Below are 24,209 nucleotides of genomic sequence, written 5' to 3' on the forward strand. Positions count from 1 at the left end.
TTTATCGATTGGAATTCATTTACCAAATTTACGAATCGGTGTCTTGGTTTACAGGAAGTGCACACTTCACTTCCTGATTACAGTTCCGAAGAAGCGACAGCTGCTGGGAGAAAGTCAGCCGAGATGGTGTGTTGCGGTGGTCTCTGTATCGTGATTCCATTTGTACTGTGGGTTTTTCAAAAATATATTCGACCAGTTCTTATCAAAATATGGAATCCATTCGGTATACTGGGTATAGAAGACACACGAACTGACAGATCGGCACAAGATGAAAAACAAAAGGTAAGTTTTTCCTTCTTTGGTTGTACCAGCTCGAAGCATACTCTACCCTTGTAAATTTCATTTGGGAAATAACATTCTGCATTTATATACGATAATCAACCTTTTGCCAATGGTTAACATCAAGTGCTTTGAAATAAATGAAAGTATGGAAGATTTAGGGACTGCAGTCTATACCTGGACAGGCTATAGTACCATCCCAACAAAATCCGTCCCATATACTGATGATTCGATGATTCAATACATCCTGATAATACTGTTGAAATTCAATTAAAATTCTTTTGCATTTCATTACACTTAGGTCACTTAGTATGAAGTGTCGACAGAGGAAATAAAACATTATATACACCAAATAATGTTAATTTCTCTGAAACGTGCGTTATAGTAGGAATGCATTCCTGATTATTGGTCTGTGATAAGTGTTATAGAGAACTGGCTATGAATTTAATTAGGGTGACCCTGGCACCTAACAGGGCCCACTAAAAGGTGGCAGGCACGATTAGAATTCTTTTGCACTTCATTACACTTAGGTCACATAGTATGAAGTGTCACTTTCACCTCTTTCACATTTTCATAACTGATCATCAACTTTACTTAATGTTAACATGAATTTGTTTTATATTTCAACTATTACTTCTTAAGTGGGATTTGTAGTCTTCCGTCAAGAAATCCTTGTAACACCAATTATTTTATGTGAAACATGTGGTATGTTCTAGTTGTTTCAGTCACAAACAGAGCAAAATGGAGTTTTTAAACTGCATGAAAATGGTATACCGAATGGCATTTCAAATGGAGGGGTGACAGTTGGTGGTTCCAGTAAGAAGGACGACTGAAAGAGTTCCCAAGGTGACCTATATATACTGAGACAATTACTAAAAGAATGAGCAAGAGGAAATAGAGAGAAGACATGATGGTTTCCTAACAAAAGTCTCATTGTTAAACAGACTTTTTAACATGCAAAGGTCAGACTAGTCCAAACTCCAAGAAACTAATCTCTCTTGCTCCAATGTGATCATACTTTCATTCTTAATATTGACACAATTAGTTGTGCTGCTTGTTCATTGACAGTATCTTCTATTTAGGGATTCCACTGTTTATTGTATGTTTGATACTTTACTTGTGTTCAGAACCACATGTATCTTAATATCCAAGATGGTAATTGTAACCATTGCATTTCCATCCTTCACTTGTATTTGGATGTATTTGGATGTGGTTAACATGGAAAGTGTGTTGTATTTCAAAAATGGTTACACAGTATACAGGTAAGACCTGTGTTTTTGGGTATAAGAACATGAAATATGAAACAATTTCATGCCACTCCCATGTTTCGCTGTTTTGATGTGATATTTTGATTATCTATTATGGCATTTTAGGTGTACTTTCGGAAGGGAAACCATGGTACTGTTGTCAGTTTTATTGCTTCAAGTTTTAACCATTTTATCATAATTATCCCAGTTACATATGTGCACCATAGAGTTGTGACGATTAATCGATACGCAAGTTATCGCGATTCAAGAGCTGCACGATACGATACACCGATACTACGAAAACACCGTCTCCCCTTCTATTTAGATTTTCGTGGAAAATATTACCATGGACATGCTCCGACTGAGATAATTTTCACAAATTTAAAAAAGTCAGATGTGCCAATGTTGATCCCTGCTGTTACATTTTTTTGGGAAAACGCTACTTCACTGACACATGCTAAACATTTTTAATAAAATGTCTTTCATGATGACGTGTTTTATTTCTCTTGGGAGAGTACCTTCCCTGAAATGATAACATAACAGCACATTATTTCCAGTACTTTTATTTTTCTGTATACAAGGACAAAATATCGTGATACGTATCGTAATGTATGTATCAGACTATCAGTATCGTGATACGTATCGCATCATGGCATGGGTGTATCGTCACTACTCTAGTGAACCATATTGTTCTTATAGTCCAATAAATGTTGCTGGTGTGTGAAGACTGGGTTCTAATTCCAATGTCTCTTGCATTGTCTGTTGCAGAGCCAGTAGGAGCTTCAGACTTGGTTTGCCTATGACCAACATGATGGCTGTGATACAGAAAATGTCTTAACTGAGTTTCAATATTACTTTTGTTTTGCCATATTCATGTCAGTAAAGATTGTAAAATAGAACTGTGTGAAGAATATTTGTCTTTCTTTGTAATAAAACAAGCCACACATTGATTGATATGGGGCAAAAATCCATGAATATTTTTCTTTGCCATGATGGACAGAGGATTGTGTTGTTTGTTTAATGCAGTTTTTGGCAATACATTAGCTGTATGGGGGAGATCTATGAAGAATCATGTCTGGACCAGTTAGTACAGTGATTCATAATATGATCGATAATCCATGTCGTGACAAGCTGTCAATCAGGTCAGTGAGAATGACCACCCGTGCATCAGAAGTTGCCTGAAGAAGAATTGTACAGGGCACCTTTGGATGTCATAGAAAATACTGAAGAATAAAAACTGTAATTGTATTATTTTGCTTTTATTAAAGGAATATGATTGAGTATGATACAGGGAAAGTATTTGGTCCTCTACCATCTGTACAAATGTTTTCACTAGCACTTGGAAATCTCTTCTTTCTCATGTTTTCTGATCATTACTGTGATCATGTTGGACTGTAATAAAATCCAATCCAATCGGCTTGCCTAAACAGTCCACCTGTGGGATAAGCGTCTTTCAGTAACCAGGCCAGACAAACAACATCCATGCCATATGGATACAAAAGACGCAATGTTATAATCAACCAAATTGATGGGCTCATCCAAATGCTCCACTCTGTAACCTTTCATAACAAGCACAGGGGGTGGTGATGAATCTAAATGGACTTCGAGAACATGACATTCTTGAAACAATTGACCAGTCTTCCCAAGCCTTTACACACAACACTGGCAACTAAAAACTTCTTGTCATCTGGTCAGATTGTCCACATGGTCATCATAACTATAGTCCACAGTATCAACTCAAGCACTCATCATCATCATCATCATCATCATCATCGGTACATCTCATGTATGCTCCAATACTGTTCAGTACCACTCAGCTGATAAGCTCTGTTTTACATCATCCTGGTTTTCACGCCTCAGCTTGGTGACGATGGAAGACTCGCCACTCTTCCTTATCCGTCGGGCATTCTGTTTCATCTTTTTCCTCACCATCTGACTTTTAACCTTCCTCTTGATGAGGTCAGGATGTATCGTGGAACTGGCCACACTGACATTATCTCGATCTGACTGCCTCAGGTGGAGGTTTGTGTGTGCCATGCTGTCTTCAGTTCTGAACGGCCGAAATGACCTATTGACCCCTCTCAAATCCTCAAAATCCTCCTCTTCGTCACAGCCACTGTCTGCACTTTCCTGCTGACACAAGGCTGTAGGTTCTGTCCTTGGTTGATCTGTTCCTTCAGACTGGTCACCACTTAACTTTGTTTCTAACATACTGCTGACAATTTCTGCACAGTCCTTTGAAACTGTTGCCTCAGTATTAGCATCATCTGCACACTCATCCTGGTAACACCCTGCCAACCATGCTGAAACTTGGGGATTGGTTTCCATGGCAACAGCACCTTCTTCCTTGACTGGATCTTGAACTTCTGCTTCATCATTCACCTCTTCTGAGTCCTCGTCCACATCAACATCTCGAGCTCTTCCACAATCCGGTCCCCCAAGAATACCCAGGTCATCTGCAGCCTGCAAAAGAAATACCAAACATTAACATAATACTCGTACTTTAACATGACTTTTGCACTAACTGTCCAAACTTCAAAGAAATTCAACATTTCCACCCTTTCTTAGTTTCAAAAATTTATTAAAATCTACATATTTTAGATATTTATATACTTACTTTACCATAGGTCTTATGCACACTACCTCAAGCTTCGCTAAGAGAGATTAAACAGTCGTTGACTCGCCATTCCCTTGAATGGCTGCCTCATGTATCAACGAATTTATAGGCATGGAAGTGACATCTCTGTACCCTTACAAGCACGTGCCATCCAAAAATCACTTTTACTGAATACTTGGTCCTTAGAGCCCCGAGTGGGGAGGAGCGTCCAGCATTGGGAGGGAACTACCGCCCCATGGTAAGGTAAGTATTTAAATATCTGAAATATTAAGATTTTAATAAATTTTTAACTTACCTTACCATAGGTCTTATGCATATGGATTCGACAGAAGGATGGTGGTGTCAGGCTACAAAAGGACCATTCCAAGAAACAAAGTCTACATGCCATATGGGATCCAGAAGCAAGCTACAAGCAGTCACAATCTCATCCTGAAACATGAGACAGCAAGCAACTCAAGGAACCCAAAGGAAAACCAAAACACCTAATACTTGATAGTTATCCATAAGACCAAATGGTAAGTATAAGTAATTACCTAATGGGCGGTTGGCTGAGTGAGTTGCTGGGCAACTACTAACAGGCCAAAAGACCCTCCACATCTTCAACAGCCAAGTCACTCGGATAATGACTGGCAAAGACTGTAGTCAACTTCCAAAAGCAGCCTTCCATTATGGCTGGGACAGTGCAATTCCTGTGTAAAGCCATGGTGGAGTCTAGCGCTCTAATCTCATGCGGATTATTAGCTGAAGGGTGTGGGAGATTATCAGCATCGTAGGCGGACAAAATGGTCTGACGTATCAAAACTGCCACAGTGTTCTTGTTTACTTCCCCTTTAGCAGAAGAAGAAAAAGGGATGAATAACCGTTTTTTAGAGCGCCTCCTGGAAGCCGATCTTATATACAATATAAGATATACAACTTCAGCGCTCTGACTGGACAAAGAACTTCTTCCTCCACGTCATGAGGCCCCAAGATAGAAGAAAGAGGAGGAATAGAGAACGTCCTGTCTGGCTGACCAGGCAGTTGATTCTTAGCAATAAAGTCCCACAATAATCCTAGATGCACACAGCCATGTCGAGATTGCTCGAACTGAATACGTGTGAGATCCAGAGCATGAAGTTTGCTTACTCTTGCCGCCGTGGCCAAAGCTAAGAGAAAAACTGTCTTTCTGGAAAGGTCCTCAAAGGAGGCCTTGTCCAAAGGCTTATAGGGGGAACCTCTAAGATGCCGTAGAACAATATTTGTCACAAGCTGGAGGGCGGAACTTCACTTTCAGCTTGAAAACCTTCAGCATAGCAATGAGTTTTGGCATCTTGGAAACTTGCAGGTCACATTTCACTGCCAGAACTGAATTCAAGGCCGATAGGTATGTCATAATAGTTCTGCTTTTAAGGCGTCTGGACTTCTGAAGATAGAGAAGAAACTCAGCTATCATCTGAAGAGAAACTTTTATTGGACCTATTGACTTCAGACGACAGAACTTCTCAAAAGAAAACCATTTGTCGTCATACAAGGATCTAGTCGATATACGGTAAGCCAAAGCTATGACTTTAGCTACACGCGTAGAATAGCCCTTTGCCTTCAAAGCTGTCTGGAGATGAACCAGCTGTGAAGATGAAACCGATGAGGGTCGGGGTGCAACTGATGGCTGTGAGGATAGCATAGAAGTTGTGGCCAATCCGGTAAGGGCAGCAGATTTTCTCTGGTGAGACTTTGCAGATCTGGGTCACTTGGTTGACCACCAGGGAGCGACCAAAAGCAGACGTATCCTACTTGTCCGTTTGAGTTTGGATACGACTGCTGGAAGAAGAATTGAAGGCGTGAAGGCATAGGCGTCCAGCCCATGAGAGAGATGTTGCATTGACTGCTCAAGTTTCCAGCTATGGGATGGGAGACACGAATAGAGGCAACTGCCGATTGAGACTGGTTGTGAATAGGTCCATGGGGGGGCGACCGTGAAAGAGGCATAACAACTGAAAGGTTTCCGAATGGAGCATCCATTCCATCGGGGATGGCTTGCCAGGTCTTGCCATAGTGTCTGTGAGGACATTCCTCGCTGAGCCCTTGCTGTGATGTTGTTGTCGTCCAGATGTCTGGTGAACTGAAACATCTGGTCCAATAGCTGCTGTGACCTAGTTGTGCCCTGATTGCGAATCATCCACACCATGGTGGATCTTTCTGATGAAACCAACAGAGTGGAATTCCTCAGAAGGGACGTCCAATGATGTACCACTAGGATCACTTCTTGAAATTCTAGGTTGTCTCTTTCTTCGCCTGACCACAGCCCTGAGCCTTGAAGAGATGCGTTGACAAACAACTTGTGGTTGTGAGGGCGGTTGGCTAAAGAGACTCCAATGCAGACATTCGACTCGACTGTCCACCAGCGGAGAAAAAAATGGAGATGTAACGGCAGAAGAATTCTGACCTGCAGATCGTCCTCTTGAATGTGAGGAACCAGAAACTGTTGAAGCGTCCCCTGAGTGTCACGTGATGGGCTGACATGAGAGAACCTAACAGGGACTGCCACTCTGGAAGGGTCAAGGGATGAGCAAGGCCTCAACTTGCAAACTTGAGAAACTTCGACCACCAATCCTGAGGGATTCTGACAAGATTAGAGTGTGTCAGAAACAACCCCCCCCCTCCCCGCCATAAATGTCAACTCCTGTGATGGGACTAGATGCGACTTCTCCACATTGAACATCCACCCCAGTTGCTTTAGAAGACAATCAGTAATGTCCAGCTGTTTGTGTAGCAACTGAGGGTCCAGGTTCAGGAGGGAGTTGTCTATGTACAGGTCGAAGTCTATACCCCTCAGATGTAGAAATTGGGAAATCCGGGAAGTAATCCGAGTAAAAAGCCAGGGGCCGTGAAAATTCCAAATGGGAGGACCCTCCATTGATAATTAGAACTGCCGAACACAAACCTCAAAAACTTCCTGTGACGATGGTATATTAGTATGTGGGGGTATGCTTCCTGGAGGTCCAGACTGGCTAGCCACCTTCCGGGCTACTTTGGCCCAAATCTGCTCCAGCGATATCATTCGGAAATGAAGTTTTGGAAGATAAAGTTAGTTGAATGCAGCCATGTTGTGGATCATGCTCATCTTGTCCGAGTCTTTCTTGGGTACTAAAAGGATGGGTGAGTACAACCCGGGGGACTGATGGGGATCTTGCACTGTCTCTATCTTGAATGTTTTACGGTGATTGGTAGCTTGTATCTGGTCCTCAGGATGTTGGTAACAAAGGGGTCCTCTAGGATTTTCCAACTGGGCCAGAAGATCCCTAGTCTCCTGCCTACAGTCCCAGTCATGGGAGTCCGAACCTTCAACGGCCAGAGTAAGGGCAGGTGTCACGAGAGGCTCACAGGCATGCTCCTGTTGTCGTCTGTGACAATCAGCATCACTTTTCCCCCATCCACGGCCTCTAGTAAAGGAAATCCGTATGGCCTCTCTCCTTGGGACATAACGGCATTGCCTCTAGTCACTCGCTTTCCACGTAAAGCAAAACCAAGAACTTCAAACGTGGAAAGAGACACTTCAGTGTTGGTGAGCTCTGCGTGCTGCTGATACACTTCTGGGATTCTGTTGTCAAATAATAATCTAGATGTAAAGGGAGCCCTTAACAGTTGGCGATGAATTCCTCCTGCCAGGAACAAGGTTCTGGGAATCCGGAACGGCGTAAAGTCAAAGTCATGGCCAACGCCGCTTGCAGGTGGATGAGTAAATCGTGAAGCCTGCCATTGAAAAAGCGTTGAAAAATGTTGAATCCTGGAAACATTTTCTTCAGTCAGATCCCATGCCCTCGCTGACGTGGCTGAAGCAAGTACGGATATAGGCTTCAACATCCGCTTTAACTCTGTGTCAATGGCCACCAACCAGGAATCTTGATTCGAGTACGATGACTAAGGTGAACCTGATCAATGCTTCAATGACACGTAGGATTGAGCAACAACTTGGAGGAGTCGACGTCTTCCCCCTGAGTAAGCGATCTTGAACGTAATCCCTCCGATGGGTGCCGGTACTCCTCCCTAGAGATAGTGTGAGAGACACGAGGTATTCTGTAGGATGAACTCAATGTGGGCATCAGCTCAGGCGCCAGTGTAGGTATTGGCGCTGGTGTGCAGGACGGTGTCGGCATCAGTGTCAGGGTTGGTAACAGAGTCGGCGCTGGAATGGTAGGGGGCACTGGCAAAGTGGAGTCTGAGACCAATGTAGGCATTGGCGTTGGATCAACGCTCGGTATTAGCAAGGAACGTAGCAGTTTCTGCACCTCCAGATGAGAGGGCGCATCAGGCCTTGACAAGTCTACGAGGGCATCGCCTAGCTGATGGTCCGGCGACTGCAGCACTGGCGCTGCTGACTCCTGCGAGATCTCTAAGGCTGACATTGAAGGAGGGCGTTGATCTGGTGTATCAACCACTGATGATCGCAATTCCAAAAGTGATGCTGGAGAGGACATCTTACTACGATGCTGTGTGAAGCGTTTCCTCTTGACAGCTAAGGTCTTGAAATCTGACAAGAGCACACAGTGATGGCAACGCTGGTCCAAGGTGCAAGCAACCGTTGCACAATCGGGAAACCAGGGGTGCGGATCCTTGGCCGATTTCAGGACTTTACAAATGGTGCAAAACTGGCGAGTCATGCACAATCACTGTAACATGCAAAAAGGGAAGAACGTAAATATATTACATTGACAAAAACACCTGACACAAAAAGTGTAGCAAACACCCCTGCAAGTACAATAGGCACACCCTAATATGCTAAACAGTTGAGCCAGACAAACAAGATGGCTGCCCCCACAATGCGAGCGAAACGTGACACAAAGACAACAAAATATACCAGCCATAATGAAAAAAAACATGGCTGAAATATGGAGTACAAAGGAGAAGAAAGACAACAAAAAAACAAACTCCCCAAATACAACCAAGAAAACGGCATGTGAAACACCCACAATCGCAATGAAAAACACAAGGTAGCCAGGTAAGTGAAGAAACTTGATCTTTACACATAAAAACAGGGAATAAAAAACATACCTACCGATGAAAAAGTGACAAATTTTAATCACAAATGATATGTGGTCTGAAAATATGCAAACCAACAACACGTCCAAACTCGAGAACGGTTGAAGTAAAAGTGATTTTTGGATGGCCCGCACTCGCATGGGTACAGATCACGTCACTTCCATGCCTATGTAATTGTTGATACATGAGGTAGCCATTCAAGGGAATGGCGAATCAACGACTGTTTGATCTCTTTTAATGAAGCTTGAGGTAATATGCATAAGACCTATGGTAAGGTGAGTTAAAAATTTATTTCCTATTTTTGTTAAGCTGTTTTGAGCTGATCCTTCTCCTCCTTCAGTACCTCGTCAAATGAAGCTGCCATTTCTTTTGTGAAGCCACTAGCTGATACTTCTACATCTAAATTGTCTTCCCGCCTGAAACAAAGGACATAATTGTACCATAGAGTGACATAACTCAAGAATCATCAGAGATGCAGGTCTGATACTTCTGGTTGCCAGGCAACACTTACTGAGCATGAGACAAAGTTAAAGGTAAGCTGTTGTTTGAGCAAACAAACAAATTACAACAGTATATCATAAAATCTTCACACACAAAAATTTGAAGATGCCAGAACACACTGAACTTGTGCATTCTTCAAAGTCAAGTTATTTGATACTCAATGACTACTTGTAATAAATGGCTACCATGTCTCAGATGACGGAGTCATTTCACCCTTAACATGACAGACGATACACGAGTAACTTCCATGTAATGGTACTTACTTGACATCTTTAAACGTTGGGTAAAGTTCGCTTTCATAACTGAATCTTTTGAAGAAGAAGTCTCGGATGCACTGAACATCGCGATTAAAATACCTGAAAGTGGAACACAGAAGACATACAGCATTGGACCCCTCCAAGAAGGCATGTCTACATGTCACACGTACCAGACTTGCCATAATATGTCCCTGGTGTTCAGAGTTCCGCAACATTTCAGCTATATGGCAGCCTATGGTGTTCAGAAAATAGGGTTAGATTTCTTTTCAAACTAGATCAATTGTTGGAAAACAAACTTAGTTTAAACATTGAATCAACTCAACACTTTTGATAAGAGGTACATGCAAATTACAAACTTTCTGGACCAGTGTTTCCTGATAGATACTTCAATAATCTCACCATTCAGCATTTGGATGGTTGATGGATACCATCTGTGGGAAGTCGATCATAGTGACTCGGTCCTCACTGTCTACCATCAAGTTAAACTCATTGAAGTCCCCATGTATGACACCACAGTTGCCGAGTCTAACAATAAGTTCCATACAGTCACTGTAGACTGTGGCGGGGTCTCGGAGCTGGTGGACCTGACACCTGGAGGAAAGGGCAGTGCAGCAGGGGACCAATCACTTTGATGACTTAATCACATGTACTACCACACAAGATGCATTTCGGCATACTTTTTTGCACATGTCACTTCGGAAAAAATAAACTACGACAAACTAAGTACATCTTGTATTTTCAAAAATACTTGTGATTTTTACTTGAATAAACAAGCTCTAAAATCATGACATTTAAGCCTCACAGGGCTTAATAGACATACATATCAATAATAATCTTACATGGGGTGAGCGGCCAACAGCTCCATCACAACTGCATGGCGGTTGAAGTCCACAGGCTTCGGTACAGGAAATCCCCTATCAAACAGAGCCTGAGGAATAGAGGAATTGTGTGAGTAGAAGGTTCACCATCTCCGCAGCTTTCTATTCGACACATGTAGTCTACGGAGAGACTACAGAGAGAGAGAGAGAGAGAGAGAGAGATAAGTTATATGCCGCACTCAGCAATATTCCGGCTATATGGTTGCAACCCTGTAAATAATTTAGTGATCAACAGCATGAACATAAATCTATGCAACTGGGATATGATCACATGTCAACCAAGTCTTCGAGCCTGACCATCACATCCTGTAAGTTGTTTCTAATGACAAGCATGCCTTACTGAAGACCAATTCTAACAGTAATCTTCACAGGTATTGCCAACCAATCAAATACAACTGTGAAGTTGTAAGAGCCCAAGTCCATGTATGATGTTTGTGTGTCAACACTACAACTGTCTCACACTGAAGAAACCTATGGAGCACGCAACACAATGTCATGGCAGATTTCGAACAACAGATGGTCTGTCCAGAATCATTACTGTTTTATGGCCCATTAAGCATGTAAAGCATGCAATGGTGTGACTAACTAACTTGAACCAGGCCATCGCTACAACTGCACATCCCATACACATTGTGTGCACATACAGAATCACACACTGTTTAAATTTACTACGAGAAGTTTGATTTTAACATAAACTTGTCCAAAGGCTATGGAAAACCTTTTTCTCTCATCGTCTGTGGTTGCTTGAATGACACAAAAATGTGCACTATTTACATCTAAAAATGGCATTGTGTAATCATATATCTATATCTTCTGTCAATTGTATTCACTTCTAGCACAACTGAAGCACAGAGGACTATATCTGATTACAGCCCCTAATTCTTCGAGTCAAGTCGTGGATGGATGCACGACTGTGATGTACTCCTTACCTTCATGTAGGCCAACTCCTTCATGGCTGCCAGTCTGGACAGACACAACAGTGATGTACTCCTTACCTTCATGTAGGCCAACTCCTTCATGGCTGCCAGTCTGGACAGATACAGCTGTGATGTACTCCTTACCTTCATGTAGGCCAACTCCTGCATGGCTGCCAGTCTGGACAGATACAACTGTGATGTACTCCTTACCTTCATGTAGGCCAACTCCTTCATGGCTGCCAGTCTGAACAGACACAACTGTGATGTACTCCTTACCTTCATGTAGGCCAACTCCTTCATGGCTGCCAGTCTGGACAGACACAACTGTGATGTACTCCCTACCTTCATGTAGGCCAACTCCTTCATGGCTGCCAGTCTGGACAGATACAACTGTGATGTACTCCTTACCTTCATGTAGGCCAACTCCTTCATGGCTGCCAGTCTGGACAGACACAACTGTGATGTACTCCCTACCTTCATTTAGGCCAACTCCTTCATGGCTGCCAGTCTGGACAGATACAACTGTGAAGTACTCTTTACCTTCATGTAGGCAAACTCCTTCATGGCTGCCAGTCTGGACAGATACAACCACGATGTGAACTTTCGATGTTTGTGATAATCGCGTTTATTTTTCAGTTGTCGGAAAGATGTTCTCCCAAGTCTGTAAGAAACCAATTCTTCTTAGAGTCCATTCTGTCATTGATAAAGGAATTAAGTGGATTTTGTCAACATTCCAAAATGAAAGCCATGCTCATAAGATCTCCGCAAAGCAATTTACCACAGGGCTGAGAATTAACTAACTACTATTAAACTGGATGTTTGTATTTGTTTGACAGTTTTATACTTGAGATCTATTTCTGGAAATGGAAGATCTTTACTCTTGGTACCTTAATGATACTGATACATAACAATGTGAGTATTGAGCTCTCACCTGTGAAACTTCAAAGCCATCTGTCCTTCTTCATGATCAGCCACAATGTAGACATCTGACAATATAACAGTTCCCACTGAACATCTTGTGTATTGTGTATCGAAGTACTGATCATTGATTTACATCAGGTATCAAGAAAAAGCTTAACACTGCACTCCCCTGATAGTGGAGCGGACAAAGCTCAGAAATACTGCGATAAGGCATAAAAGAAGCTCACCCATAAAAACATGTAACATATTCATGTTCTAACTTTTAAGTGCCTTTCAAAGACAACACTTGGCATCAAAAATGCCTTTGTTTTATATGCAAGCTACCTGTGAATATGGTTTCTTGACTTGGCTTATTAACAAACAATCAATGAGTTATTGATAAATAAAGCAAAGTTAGAGTTTCAACAGCTTGGTGCTACCTGATTCTTTTCCAACACCGATTTGATTGCCAAGAGAAAAGACTATGTTCCGACTTGCAAGAGCTTTTAGAGCTAGGTAGTCATAGCCCGAGTTGGTCAGTCTGTAGCCTTCAACTGAAATGTAACAACTTGATTAATATCTAAAAGTACCACAGATCCAGATGAGGCATGCCCTTGTGTATTTTACTCACAAACATCACATTTACTCAATTAATCACAATTATGGGAGTACAAAAAACACATAAGAATCACTCCAAACCCAATAGGTCTATAATACCTTGCATACTTTACTCAATTAACCAAACGGGCTTGTGTATGATAGCTTGTTGTGGTGCACAAACTCTACACCAGTGTTAGCAAATGTTAAGCGATGCCTATACATACATGTATATTATTATAGCTGTAGTCACTGTCCAGAGTTTACTGTAGTAGTCACATGACTGCCAACTATTTGTCAATACAAGAATTACTAACAACTTAGGCCTATTGAGAAGCATTTATATCTATACATTAAAAAGTGTTAATTACCCCATAAGAAACTCAAGTACTCAATTCTTCAAACTTGTGTGAGTACATGTACACAAAAATTACAATTACTCATACATAAACAGACATGGGAGTAAATACCAAATTCCTTGAAAACGTATCTGGAGCTATGAGTACCCGATGAATCATTGGCCTCTTTGAGGAACTCATGAACCGAAGTATAGCAATACCACTGAACATAACAAAACATCTGTCTCCAGCATTTTCAGGTGATCATATACTTTGAGCTGGAAGTAAAGACACTTGAGTTGCTTGTCCAGTCTGAACAACATCTCATGGAGCTTCTTCTGTCATTGTTGTGTCGATCCAGTCATCACAGTCCATGGTGTCAATCTACCAATTCATAATTTGACACCTTTTCTGCAATTACATTTTCTTCAGGAAACGTTCTGATAGGCACAACTACTATTCAGTGGATATTCAAACAGTCACAATAGAGCGTGAACATTCACGTGTCATTCTTCAGGTATCATTTCTACTTGGGACCTAAGCATGTTAACCATATTTTTCTTTTCAATGACAAACTTACAGCGCTTCCCTCCCCTTTCATATGCCACCAACTTGTGTTTGGAAAGTTCTCGCAGGACCTTGTGACATCCTCCCCCATGGAGACGGGCGATGGATGCTATGAGGGGGGATGGCACCATCTCATGATTCTTCATCCCCATCTCAACCTGTGGTAAACAATAACATTGTACGTTGATTTCTTGAAGTTGTGTTTTAGGCTTTACCTGTATACACAATAGTTCGAGGGTTTACCTGTATACACAATAGCTTGAGGCTCTACCTGTATACACAATAGTTCGAGGCTTACCTGTATAGACAATAGTTCGAGGCTTTACCTGTATATACAATAGTTTGGTCAAGGAAGCCAATGATGGTCAACAAGTATGTAAAATATGGTCCATTCATACCTTGACAAATAATGGAAATTAGGATTACTGTTTTCGCAACTGGATTTCACACATATTTCATAACAACTGGGACCAACTTCAGCAAGTTTAATCCTGAGGAATCTTTAGAATGCAACACAACAAGACAATCTCTTCCTCAGAACGAATGTCATGAAGGCAAGGCACTTGCTTTAGCTAGAATCTATTAGACCTGTAGTCACAACTGTTGAAATGTTATCCTTACAATTCACTGACTCGGGACAAATGTCTAAGAAGTGTCTGGAAAAGGTCGAATGGGACATAGATATTTACTGAGGGTAGGGTTAGGCATGGTGTCTCATCACAGGTAACAGTGGTCACAAAATATCTGTAGGGGGGTGAGGAATGATATAACATGTCTGACTGAAAACAGTAAAGCATGTGATTCAGTGTATGTATGAATATCATGCACCCAACATGTTATATTAAAACACTGGATGATACACAGTGACTCATTTAATCCTCATCACATGATCTAGCCTGTACATATTTGCTGAAACTACAATATGAACCAGTTTTGAGTGTCACAGCTCTGTCTTTGTATTCCAATATTAACTGGGGTGTTTTGTACCCTTACAGTTAAACAGCATAAGTACATATTTGTAGTACTGTACCTAAGTAATAAGGACTCTTCAGCTTTATTCAAGCCTGTCATCCATTAACTACATTCAACTCTAGTGTATGTCCACCCAACAAGAAACAGACTAATGATTACCACACTGAGCACACTCATGTGGTCACTACACAAACAACACAGGCAATTTGTGGCTACCGTTATACCCACCCATGGGAGGTAACTCTTGTCACCTCAAATATCAACCTGAAAACTTCTCCAAACAATCTCCCAGTGGGTCATTTCTATGCTTTTTTTTTGTAACAAAAGGAATGATTGGTCAGTTATTTTTAGCTAGGCAATAACAAGAAGGAATATAAGTGTGGAAGTGCACAAGTTTGTATCTGAGAAACCTGTGATGAAACTGTTGACTTTGAAACAATAAAATTTTCGGAAGTGTGAAGTAAATTAACTGCTTGCCGCACCTGCTTGAAAATTGTAACAGTAATAGCCCATTACCCCTTTCTACAATCACGTAGCAAAAATATACAATAAGTGCACGTGTTGCAGTTGACAAAATCATGAAAAATACCACCCTCCCTACCCTCTTGATTGGGGACACTTTCACCATTTTGTGATGATTGGGCCCATGGCATTCTTAAATGTTAAATTTAGGGACATGCAAAACTTGCAGGGTTTTTGACTTGTACATAACTACAGGACCCATATCCCCTTCTCAGCAGAAGACTGGTTCTGATTAAAAGAATTAATTTTACAATACAAGTGACATTGTTTAAATGAAAGTGAATGTTTTTTTGTTAGTAACTAACAATCAAATAAGTAATTAATATGGTAAATACTAACAGTAACAAAGATACAATGTGTCTAACATGCATAGATTTTAAGCAACAATAACAACCTGATAATAACCTGTGTTATACTGATTAGGTCATGACTTGTGGCATTCAGTCCATAAGGTATATATTACATTATTTTAGAAATAAGGTCAAACCTGACCTTCCACAAATTCCTCTGTAAGCACACATAATTCCAAACTTACATGAAAGTCAGAAGAAACAAATATTTTTCAAAGTTCCATTGGCATTTGCAGATTGGTATATTGGGAGCATGAAATTGGCTATACATAGTTTTGTCACATTTTTTACTCATTTTCTGGTAATTTTGCTATCTCTTTATGTTTTGTTATCATATTTTAGAGTGTATAAAGCATGAATCTAGTCTTATTTTGACTCCTATATTTTGAAGACTAATATTAAATGGAGATGTTTGAACTTGGCTCATTATTGAATTGAACACTTAAAATGAATTTAAATTTGATTGATTTTCACATGAATTCACATCAGACCTTCAAAGCACTGTATCCTTATATATTCCCAAATTAACATGAAACTCTGAAAAAGTAAATGATGATCATTATTTTCAGTGATATTTGCAAATCGTCCAACTAAATACATCGAGTTGATGTAGATATTTCCAACTCATTTTTTGGCAATATTTCTTCTTGTTTATGTAGTCCCTTCATATTGGCAAGTACATAAAGCATGCTTTGTCTCTGTCATTTTTTAACAATGGTGGACCAAAACCGGATCAACGAGAAAGTGGGTCATATCATTTTGATCCTATGTTAGATGTTTTTTAGGTTCGTTTACACAATGATGCTAACTTCCATGATGAAATGATTTTCATGTTTGGGCTAAAATAGAGTTTACCAGCCACAGCACCCAGAATGATCCTTAGGGTTAGGGTTTGGGGTTTGGGTCAGGTACTTTTTACAGGCCCCCCTAAGTAATTGAAGGAATTACAGCAAATTTGAAGGAATTGCATCTCAAATGGATACAAACGCAGCCCACTCGCGAAACAATTGCAGCGATATCGGTAGTTTAGCAGTAATAACAGAAACACATCGGCCCTATCGGAAGCAATGTCGGTAATACTGGAAACACGCTTGGCCATCTTCGGAGATTTTTCGGTCGCGAGCGGAAACTCACGCAGCAAAACATGGCGTCGTTGGAAGAAACACCTGTCTCTGTGAGTTGTGTTTTTAGTTCCCACTATTACATTTTTATACCTATCCATCTTTGACAACCCGTGTTGAATGCGTTTAGGTATGAGGTGTTGTCGGGACAATAGCTTATGTTTTTAGGAAAAGATTGCCACTGCAGAACAGTGTCACAAGTCATGCCCCTGGAGATTGTTTACACCTGAACATCGAAGTCGTGCCGCTGATTACGAACATCATGAACGTGCGCCATGAAGAAGTTTATGAGCCATAATTTTTCTTTCTATGAAGTGCAATTGACAAATTTAAACACATTTTACAAAAAAAATGATGTTATATCTAGCGCACGTTCATAATCATCGGCACGACTTCGATGTTCAGATGTTAACAACCTCCAGGGGCATGACTTGTGACACTCTTCTAGAGTGACTATCTTTTCCTATAAACATAAGCTATTGCCCCGACAAACACCTCATACCTAAACGCATTCAACACGGGTTGTCAAAGATGGATAGGTATAAAAATGTAATAGTAGAAACTAAAAACACAACTCAACGAGACGGGTGTTTCTTCCAACGACGCCATGTTTTGCTGCATGAGTTTCCGCTCGTGACCGAAAAATCTCCAAAGATGGCCGAGCGTGTTTCCAGTATTACCGCCATTGCTTCCGATAGGGCCGATGTGTTTCCATTATTACCGCTAAACTACCGATATCGCTGCAATTGTTTCGCGAGTGGGCTGCGTTTGTTTCCATTTGAGATGCAATTCCTTCAAATTTGCTGTAATTCCTTCAATTACTTAGGGGGGCCTGTTTTACGATCCCAGGGATTAGGTTTAGGCACCTGATACGATGCTTAGGGTTAAGGTTTGGCATCTTTACGATCTTGGGGTTAGGTCTAGGGCTTAGGGTTAGGGTCAAGTACCCTCGAGGGAGCGCTAATTAATTAGTCTGAAAAAGTGTGCCTGGTAAAGTGCAGTACTTCACTTATTTGCATAATAGAGACATTGGAGACCATATCCTGAAATGTCTGTGAAAAATAACAAGAAGTGCATTACGGTACATTGTAATTTCCCAACAACAAACAAGACCTGTTTCGCCATTTCTAAATTTTCATGCTATTCACCAAATTTGGTGATAAAACTATTGTGTTCCAAATATTTATATATTAGAGAAATTTTAAAAAGAGAATATATTTTAAAAACAGAAATTTGAAAGAACAAAACTCGCTCTCATTGTGAAGGTTGACAGATGTCAGGATGCTAAGATGAACTGGCGGAATGGTTGAACCTGTCAAAGTTGACATTTTGAGTAGTTGAAGATGAAAAGTGAGAGTTATGTTTTGAGACGGAAATTTAGGTCAATTCAAAGGTTAGTGATTGAGTGTTGGCATTATGGATATGTTTAGACAAAATAGAACCTGCACAGAACTGTAATGTCATCAATTCACAACACAGCCAGGATGATTTTCAATCAATTCTCATTTATGAAATTTCATATCAACAAACTAATGGTCACGTGACATCACCCCGGCGTGTCTGGGTTTTTCTTCCAAGGGGATACATTTATGTTTGTTACGTCTACAATGTAAAATACTTAGTTATTTTAACTTGCATAACCAATCGCTTTTGTGATATGTCAATGTGTGAAAAACAATGGGAGTACAAGTCAAGCTGTCCGCGCAGGCGCCACAGCCAGGTGGTGGCGATAAATGGTATGCAGTACAATTTGTACACAGGAACCCGATATCGCACTGTAGGTTAAACATGGACCATAGATATACACTCATGTCATATATATTACTATATTAGGCTAGAGTGCAGTTTACCGGGCGCGCGACCCGGGACTGCTGAGCGCTCGCTAATGAGCGCGCTATAGTGATCTACCGAACTGTCTCACTTTACCTCGCTGATGTATCCTTAGGGTTAGGGACCCCCCTTCTAGATCCTTAGGGTTAGGGACCCCCCTTCTAGATCCTTAGGGTTAGGGACCCCCTTCTAGATCCTTAGGGTTAGGGACCCCCCCTTCTAGATCCTTAGGGTTAGGGACCCCCCTTCTAGATCCTTAGTGTAAAGTGCACTACTCCCCTATATTAATGTATATGACATGAGTGTATATCTATGGTCTATGTTTAACCTACAGTGCGATATCGGGTTCCTGTGAATTTGTAACTACCAATCATGATTATCATGCACACCATCATCATGCAAATCACCACAAACACTGTGTAGACAGGTAGATGTAGTTCTGTCGGCAGATTATTAGGTACATAAAATACTCACTGCTGTTAGAACTCTAAAGTCTTCTTTTGTCAAATATCGGAGAAGTGCAACGTTGAGTTTGCCCATGTTTTGGTTGTGAAATATGTCAATCCATCCACACGTGTTAGTACCGGAAGTGATAGGCACAGCGTGTAAAGCTAACCGGAAAAAATAACAAAAATTTATTACACCAGACGGTGACACATGGATTTTAAATACACATTAAAATCGTGTGTTCATTGTTGATTTATAGCTTTGGACAATAATTTCACAGAATGATGGTATCTCACGCAGACTACTTTGAGTAGCGTCTAACAGAAGGCAACACTAGTAGATAACTTTCCAAGTAGTTCAAAATAAAGCGTGCGTAAAATCGTCCCGGAGATGCCATTACATGAACGTTCGAATGATGTTAAAGCGTCAGGATAAACCATCGACCACCCGACAACACAACATTTGTCAAGTTCATGTAGCTTCCATATAAACTTTCTCTTCCCTGAGGCATTACATTTGTGGATCTCATAGATTAAAATATGCGATATTTACGAATGTTAGTTGCTTTATAATGAGGAACACTCGAGTATATATTTGATATTAACCTATTTTATACTCGGAACGAAGACATGCAATGTATATATATGCACAAATATAGACAGCCCGGTATATACACTTTGCTTTTCAGGCCCCGTTGTTTTTGTTCACTGGATGCACGATAACTAAATTTCCCAAGAACGTGTGGATATGGGATATTATAGATTCTCTGTCCTTTGCACAACGTTTCTGGGAGTACTCTAATATTTTAAAATGTAATAAACTTAATAATGTTAACTTTTTCATGATAGTTATTTCGTGATCCAAACAGCCCTCTGTAGCTGTCTGCACATTTACCGTCATAAGCATATAAAATTGCTTATGAAAAATGTAAAAGAAAATTGAAAAGATTGTGAAGAACACGTCGTCGGTTTGTTTTGTCTGTATACTCTACAAAAGGCGATGTGTGTCCCTTCGGTAAACTCACGTTTGACCACAAACAGTTGTCAGAAAGTTAATATTATGAAACTCCTACAAGTAGGAGTCTGGTTGAGTGTACAGGGGAACACTGAACTGAAACCTCCAACTAGCAATGAACCAGCCCAATGTAGAAACACAAAATCTGAAAAAAAAAATAATAATAAATAAAATAAAAAAATTGAAAAGTAAAAATAAATACATAAATTGATGATTGTATTTGAAATGCGTATTAATGATGTATTATATATGGCGGCTACGTTGACTGCCGTGGATGATATGCTCAGTACCCAGTGCAGATGAACATAACAGTGCAGGTGATCAGTAGTGAAAGATAATTTACATCAGCATCCCCGCTAGTGGTAGGAAAGTATTATATATGCAAGTAATGTCTGTCTCGCATATATAATACTCCGTGTTATATTTCCTGGATTTACTACTTGTAGATCAACACAGGAAACCTTTGTTAGGAAAAACTGATGCAGAGACAGGTACTTTTTGTTAAGGGATTCGATAAAATATTTCTGATAAAATGCAATGTTCGACACATCTATTGATACCAGTGTCATTTCTCTGAGATTGTATGACACAATAGTGAACTGCAGTTTTTCGTTTTTTAAGTTTAGATTTGCAATTTAGCTATTTCTTTAGGGTTGATTTATGCAGGTAGTAAGTTAAATTGAATAAGGATAAGCTCGTTTGTGAGGGTAACATGTTGATACAATATGGTCTGTTGCAATACTCTTGTACAAGTGTATATAGTATTTAGAATCACCACCATAAAATAACTTCCAAATAATGAAAAAAGTGGCTTGACTGACATCCCGAAATCCGCATTCTACAATATCCGTTTCCCGATGGCAAATCCTTTCACATCCATGTATCGACATGGATATACTGAAATTTGTACCAAATTTGAAATGTTTAAACATTTTAAGATTTTGTTGCGTATGGTATTTCCTGATCTGAGCTGAAGGGCGACGTGCATGTTCGTACTCGACAAAGAGTGACAAACTGGTATCACAAACATTAATGTAGGCTACCCAATGGTCAATAACCATTTGGAAACATAATCTACATTTAGTGATATGAACATGTGTTTTCAGGTATCCACGATTCGTATCTGTTTATCCGTTTAAACCGATGTAAATACAAACGGGCTATAGAGTTAAGCGTCGCTTCTCACCAGCTTCCGACTCTCACTGTCCACGTGACCTCCAGATCAGCTGGGACAAGTGACAGGAAATGGAAACCGCCACTGCAGGAAACTTAGATCACTGACTCCCGAAATAACTTTTAGCCGTCCGTGATCCATCCAACCTGTATGTAACTCAACCCTGAATAATAAGCTGCATGTAACTTGTTCGAATCCGGTATTATTTTCAAATGCTAAATCACGTTATCTTTATCCGGGGACAGGGGCATCACGTCTAAGGCGCGCAATTCGCTGTATATGCATGGGATACCTTGAGCACGCCCGTAAGATTTTGGTGTTTCACATGGTGCCGTCCTCCTACATCGATCTGACGTGCCGACATAAGTGGAATACTGTTAAATGCGAAACTGTACTAAGCTCAACCACTCCAACCTGCCAACCTTCACTATTTTGTATGTTAAAATCCATCGACCATATATATATTCTATAAGTCACAGGCGGATCCAGATGGGGCTAGAAGAGAGCGGGAGATGGGGGAGAGTTTGAGAGCTAAGAGATGATGTATGATTATTGAAACTCGGGGGGAAAATGAAGCGTAAGTTGAATATGTAACATATTCGGGCTTTCACGGCGGACAGTAATAGGAAATAACCTAATTTGAACGAGTGTGCATTGTATACCAGTGTTTAATTTCTAAGTTGAAACAAAAAAAAACGGAAGTATGAGCGTACGAGAATCTGGTGTGAAACCAACACACAACAAAGACATGTTATATAGTTCATAATTGTATTCTGATATGACCTAAATGTACAAATCCATACTTCTTCCAACAAATGGCACGGATTATAATGGAACAGCAATATTCAGTGAGAGTATGACATGAGGGAAGTGATGCTGATTTTGTGTTGGTTTTCAGAAGTTTCTGTTCCGGATGGCCGTATAGCTGAAATGACATGAAAAACTGCCCTTGAACTCTCTGTTACACACTTGGTCAGACTAAGCAGGAATACTCCGTCTGCTCGAGACGCCTCCATACGAGGTTTTACTCCCCGTCTAGCATCTAGCCCATCACTGTCCTCCTATCAATCTCATACAACTCTATCACTGCTTTACAGTGTATTTCACAGTCAAATTCCACAAACAGGTAATTGGAGATTCCACAGGGACACCAATGAACCGACTCCCATCGCATGTACAATGCAGGTGTGTGTCAGCAGTGCTAAACCACAATGCACGGAGTATCCACCTATTTTCCTTCTCGAGTCACCCCCGATGTTTATTATGCATGTCTGCTGAAACACAAACTTACGTGATCAGAAACATTTGAAACAATTACTCCCATTCACTGAAAAGCAATGGAAAGCGTTTGACTAGCGGTATCGATTTGCAACTATCAAGGAGTTGAGTCCCATGGGTGGAGGTAATTTTCTTGTCTCGGACAAACACGCTCCTCATTGCCAAGATGCGTGTTGAGGTTATTTTACATCTGAAACAGCAAACTGTCTCCGCTGACTGCGGCCGATGTGTTAGGATGTCCGTTAACGATGTAAATCACGCTCAGTCCGTCAACAACAGACGGGGAGGGTGTGTAATCTGCTCGTGTCTGCATATGGCGCCTGCAGGGTGACAGCCACTCGGTTGTGTATAGTCATGGCTCTTTGCTTTGTAACAAGATACGCTTTTCCACGCGCTGCCTCTTTGATGATGCGATTGTTTACAACATTTTCTTCGTACGAAACACCATACTTTGATTTAAGAAAGCGAATATTAATACAGTTTTATTACAGCAGTCCACTTTTTGTTTTGTCCTCACTGAAAGCAGTTTTATGTTTATTATCATTTTGGAGTGCTGATTGAAAGAGACGCTGTTGTATGTTGATGCTAAATCCTTGCCATTCATTGGTTGTCTCCCTTTGACCAGAGCGCTGTCAACGAACTTTGAACAGAACACATTGAATCGCATATATTATCAACCGCTGGTGTCCTTAATTTGATACCATTAATCTGTGCCGTACTATTCAGTAATGAATGTGAATGCGGGCTACTTAAACAATGTTCCAACAACGAGCAGAAACGAAGCGTAGGTTTACATTCACCAGCGAGCGAACGCTTTGACCACTATGCTACCCAGCAGTCTCACTCAGAAGCCAAGATGAATTCTTTTTGTATACAATGATGCCTTGAGCACTAGAGGAAGGACTGAATCTAACGAAGTGGCATGTTTCTTTGGCATCTGTGGATCACATAAACTCTCGCGCGTCAGTCACTTTTATTGTCATAAAGGTACATTTTGCAAATGATCCGCGATGTCCTGTATAGAACAAATATAACGCTTCACTATTCACAAAATACTCTTGGGTTGTTTTCAGTGTGTATCTAGGTTTGTTGGGTTAATGGGTGGAAAAGAAACAGGGAAATTATTCCTAACGTATAGAACCTCTTTTCTCATTAAAAGAGATACTTTGAGTGTCTTCAGCGAATGGATATTCACACTACATGTATATATCATGTTTGGGCGATGTATATTCTTTCGCAAGAAGATTTTGACAGAAGACGTCCGGTGGGTGTGTCCACTGCATTTAACAGGTCCTCATTGCATGACGACCAGTACTGTGAAAGTACTGAGTTCAACACGCGTTGTCAGTGTTGTTTATCTACTTCAGATAGCTGTTAGTACCAGAGT

The 24,209-nt window shown here is 40.7% G+C and overlaps 1 protein-coding gene and 1 long non-coding RNA gene across 2 annotated transcripts; one reads left to right on the forward strand and one right to left on the reverse strand.

Annotated features, from left to right (window-relative positions):
• Positions 1-61: 61 nt before the first annotated feature.
• Positions 62-2,425, forward strand: LOC137278675 (uncharacterized). Its single transcript, XR_010956669.1, has 3 exons — positions 62-282; positions 1,005-1,125; positions 2,295-2,425. It is a non-coding gene; the product is annotated as an uncharacterized lncRNA (long non-coding RNA).
• LOC137278671 (serine/threonine-protein kinase RIO2-like) lies at positions 2,074-19,698 on the reverse strand. Its single transcript, XM_067811178.1, has 10 exons — positions 19,384-19,698; positions 14,128-14,272; positions 13,053-13,166; positions 12,644-12,698; positions 12,253-12,373; positions 10,757-10,845; positions 10,317-10,508; positions 9,924-10,016; positions 9,503-9,575; positions 2,074-3,989 (listed from the first exon to the last, which is right to left on the reverse strand). Exons 1-10 carry the CDS (start codon positions 19,447-19,449, stop codon positions 3,330-3,332), a joined length of 1,608 nt encoding a protein of 535 aa, XP_067667279.1. The 5' UTR covers positions 19,450-19,698; the 3' UTR covers positions 2,074-3,329.
• Between the last annotated feature and the right edge of the window lie 4,511 nt (positions 19,699-24,209).

This window comes from Haliotis asinina, chromosome 3 (genome assembly GCF_037392515.1).
Source record: "Haliotis asinina isolate JCU_RB_2024 chromosome 3, JCU_Hal_asi_v2, whole genome shotgun sequence".
Lineage (NCBI taxonomy): Eukaryota > Metazoa > Mollusca > Gastropoda > Lepetellida > Haliotidae > Haliotis > Haliotis asinina.

Excerpts from the sequence above, each read along its gene's own strand:
- LOC137278671 (XM_067811178.1), bottom strand. The coding sequence starts at position 19,449 with ATGGGCAAACTCAACGTTGCACTTCTCCGATATTTGACAAAAGAAGAC. Across the intron at positions 13,167-14,127 it reads TGAAAGGGGAGGGAAGCGCT|TTGAAGGCTACAGACTGACC; the intron begins GTAAGTTTGTCA and ends GTTACATTTCAG. Across the intron at positions 10,509-10,756 it reads CTGTTGGCCGCTCACCCCAT|GTGTCAGGTCCACCAGCTCC; the intron begins GTAAGATTATTA and ends CCTTTCCTCCAG.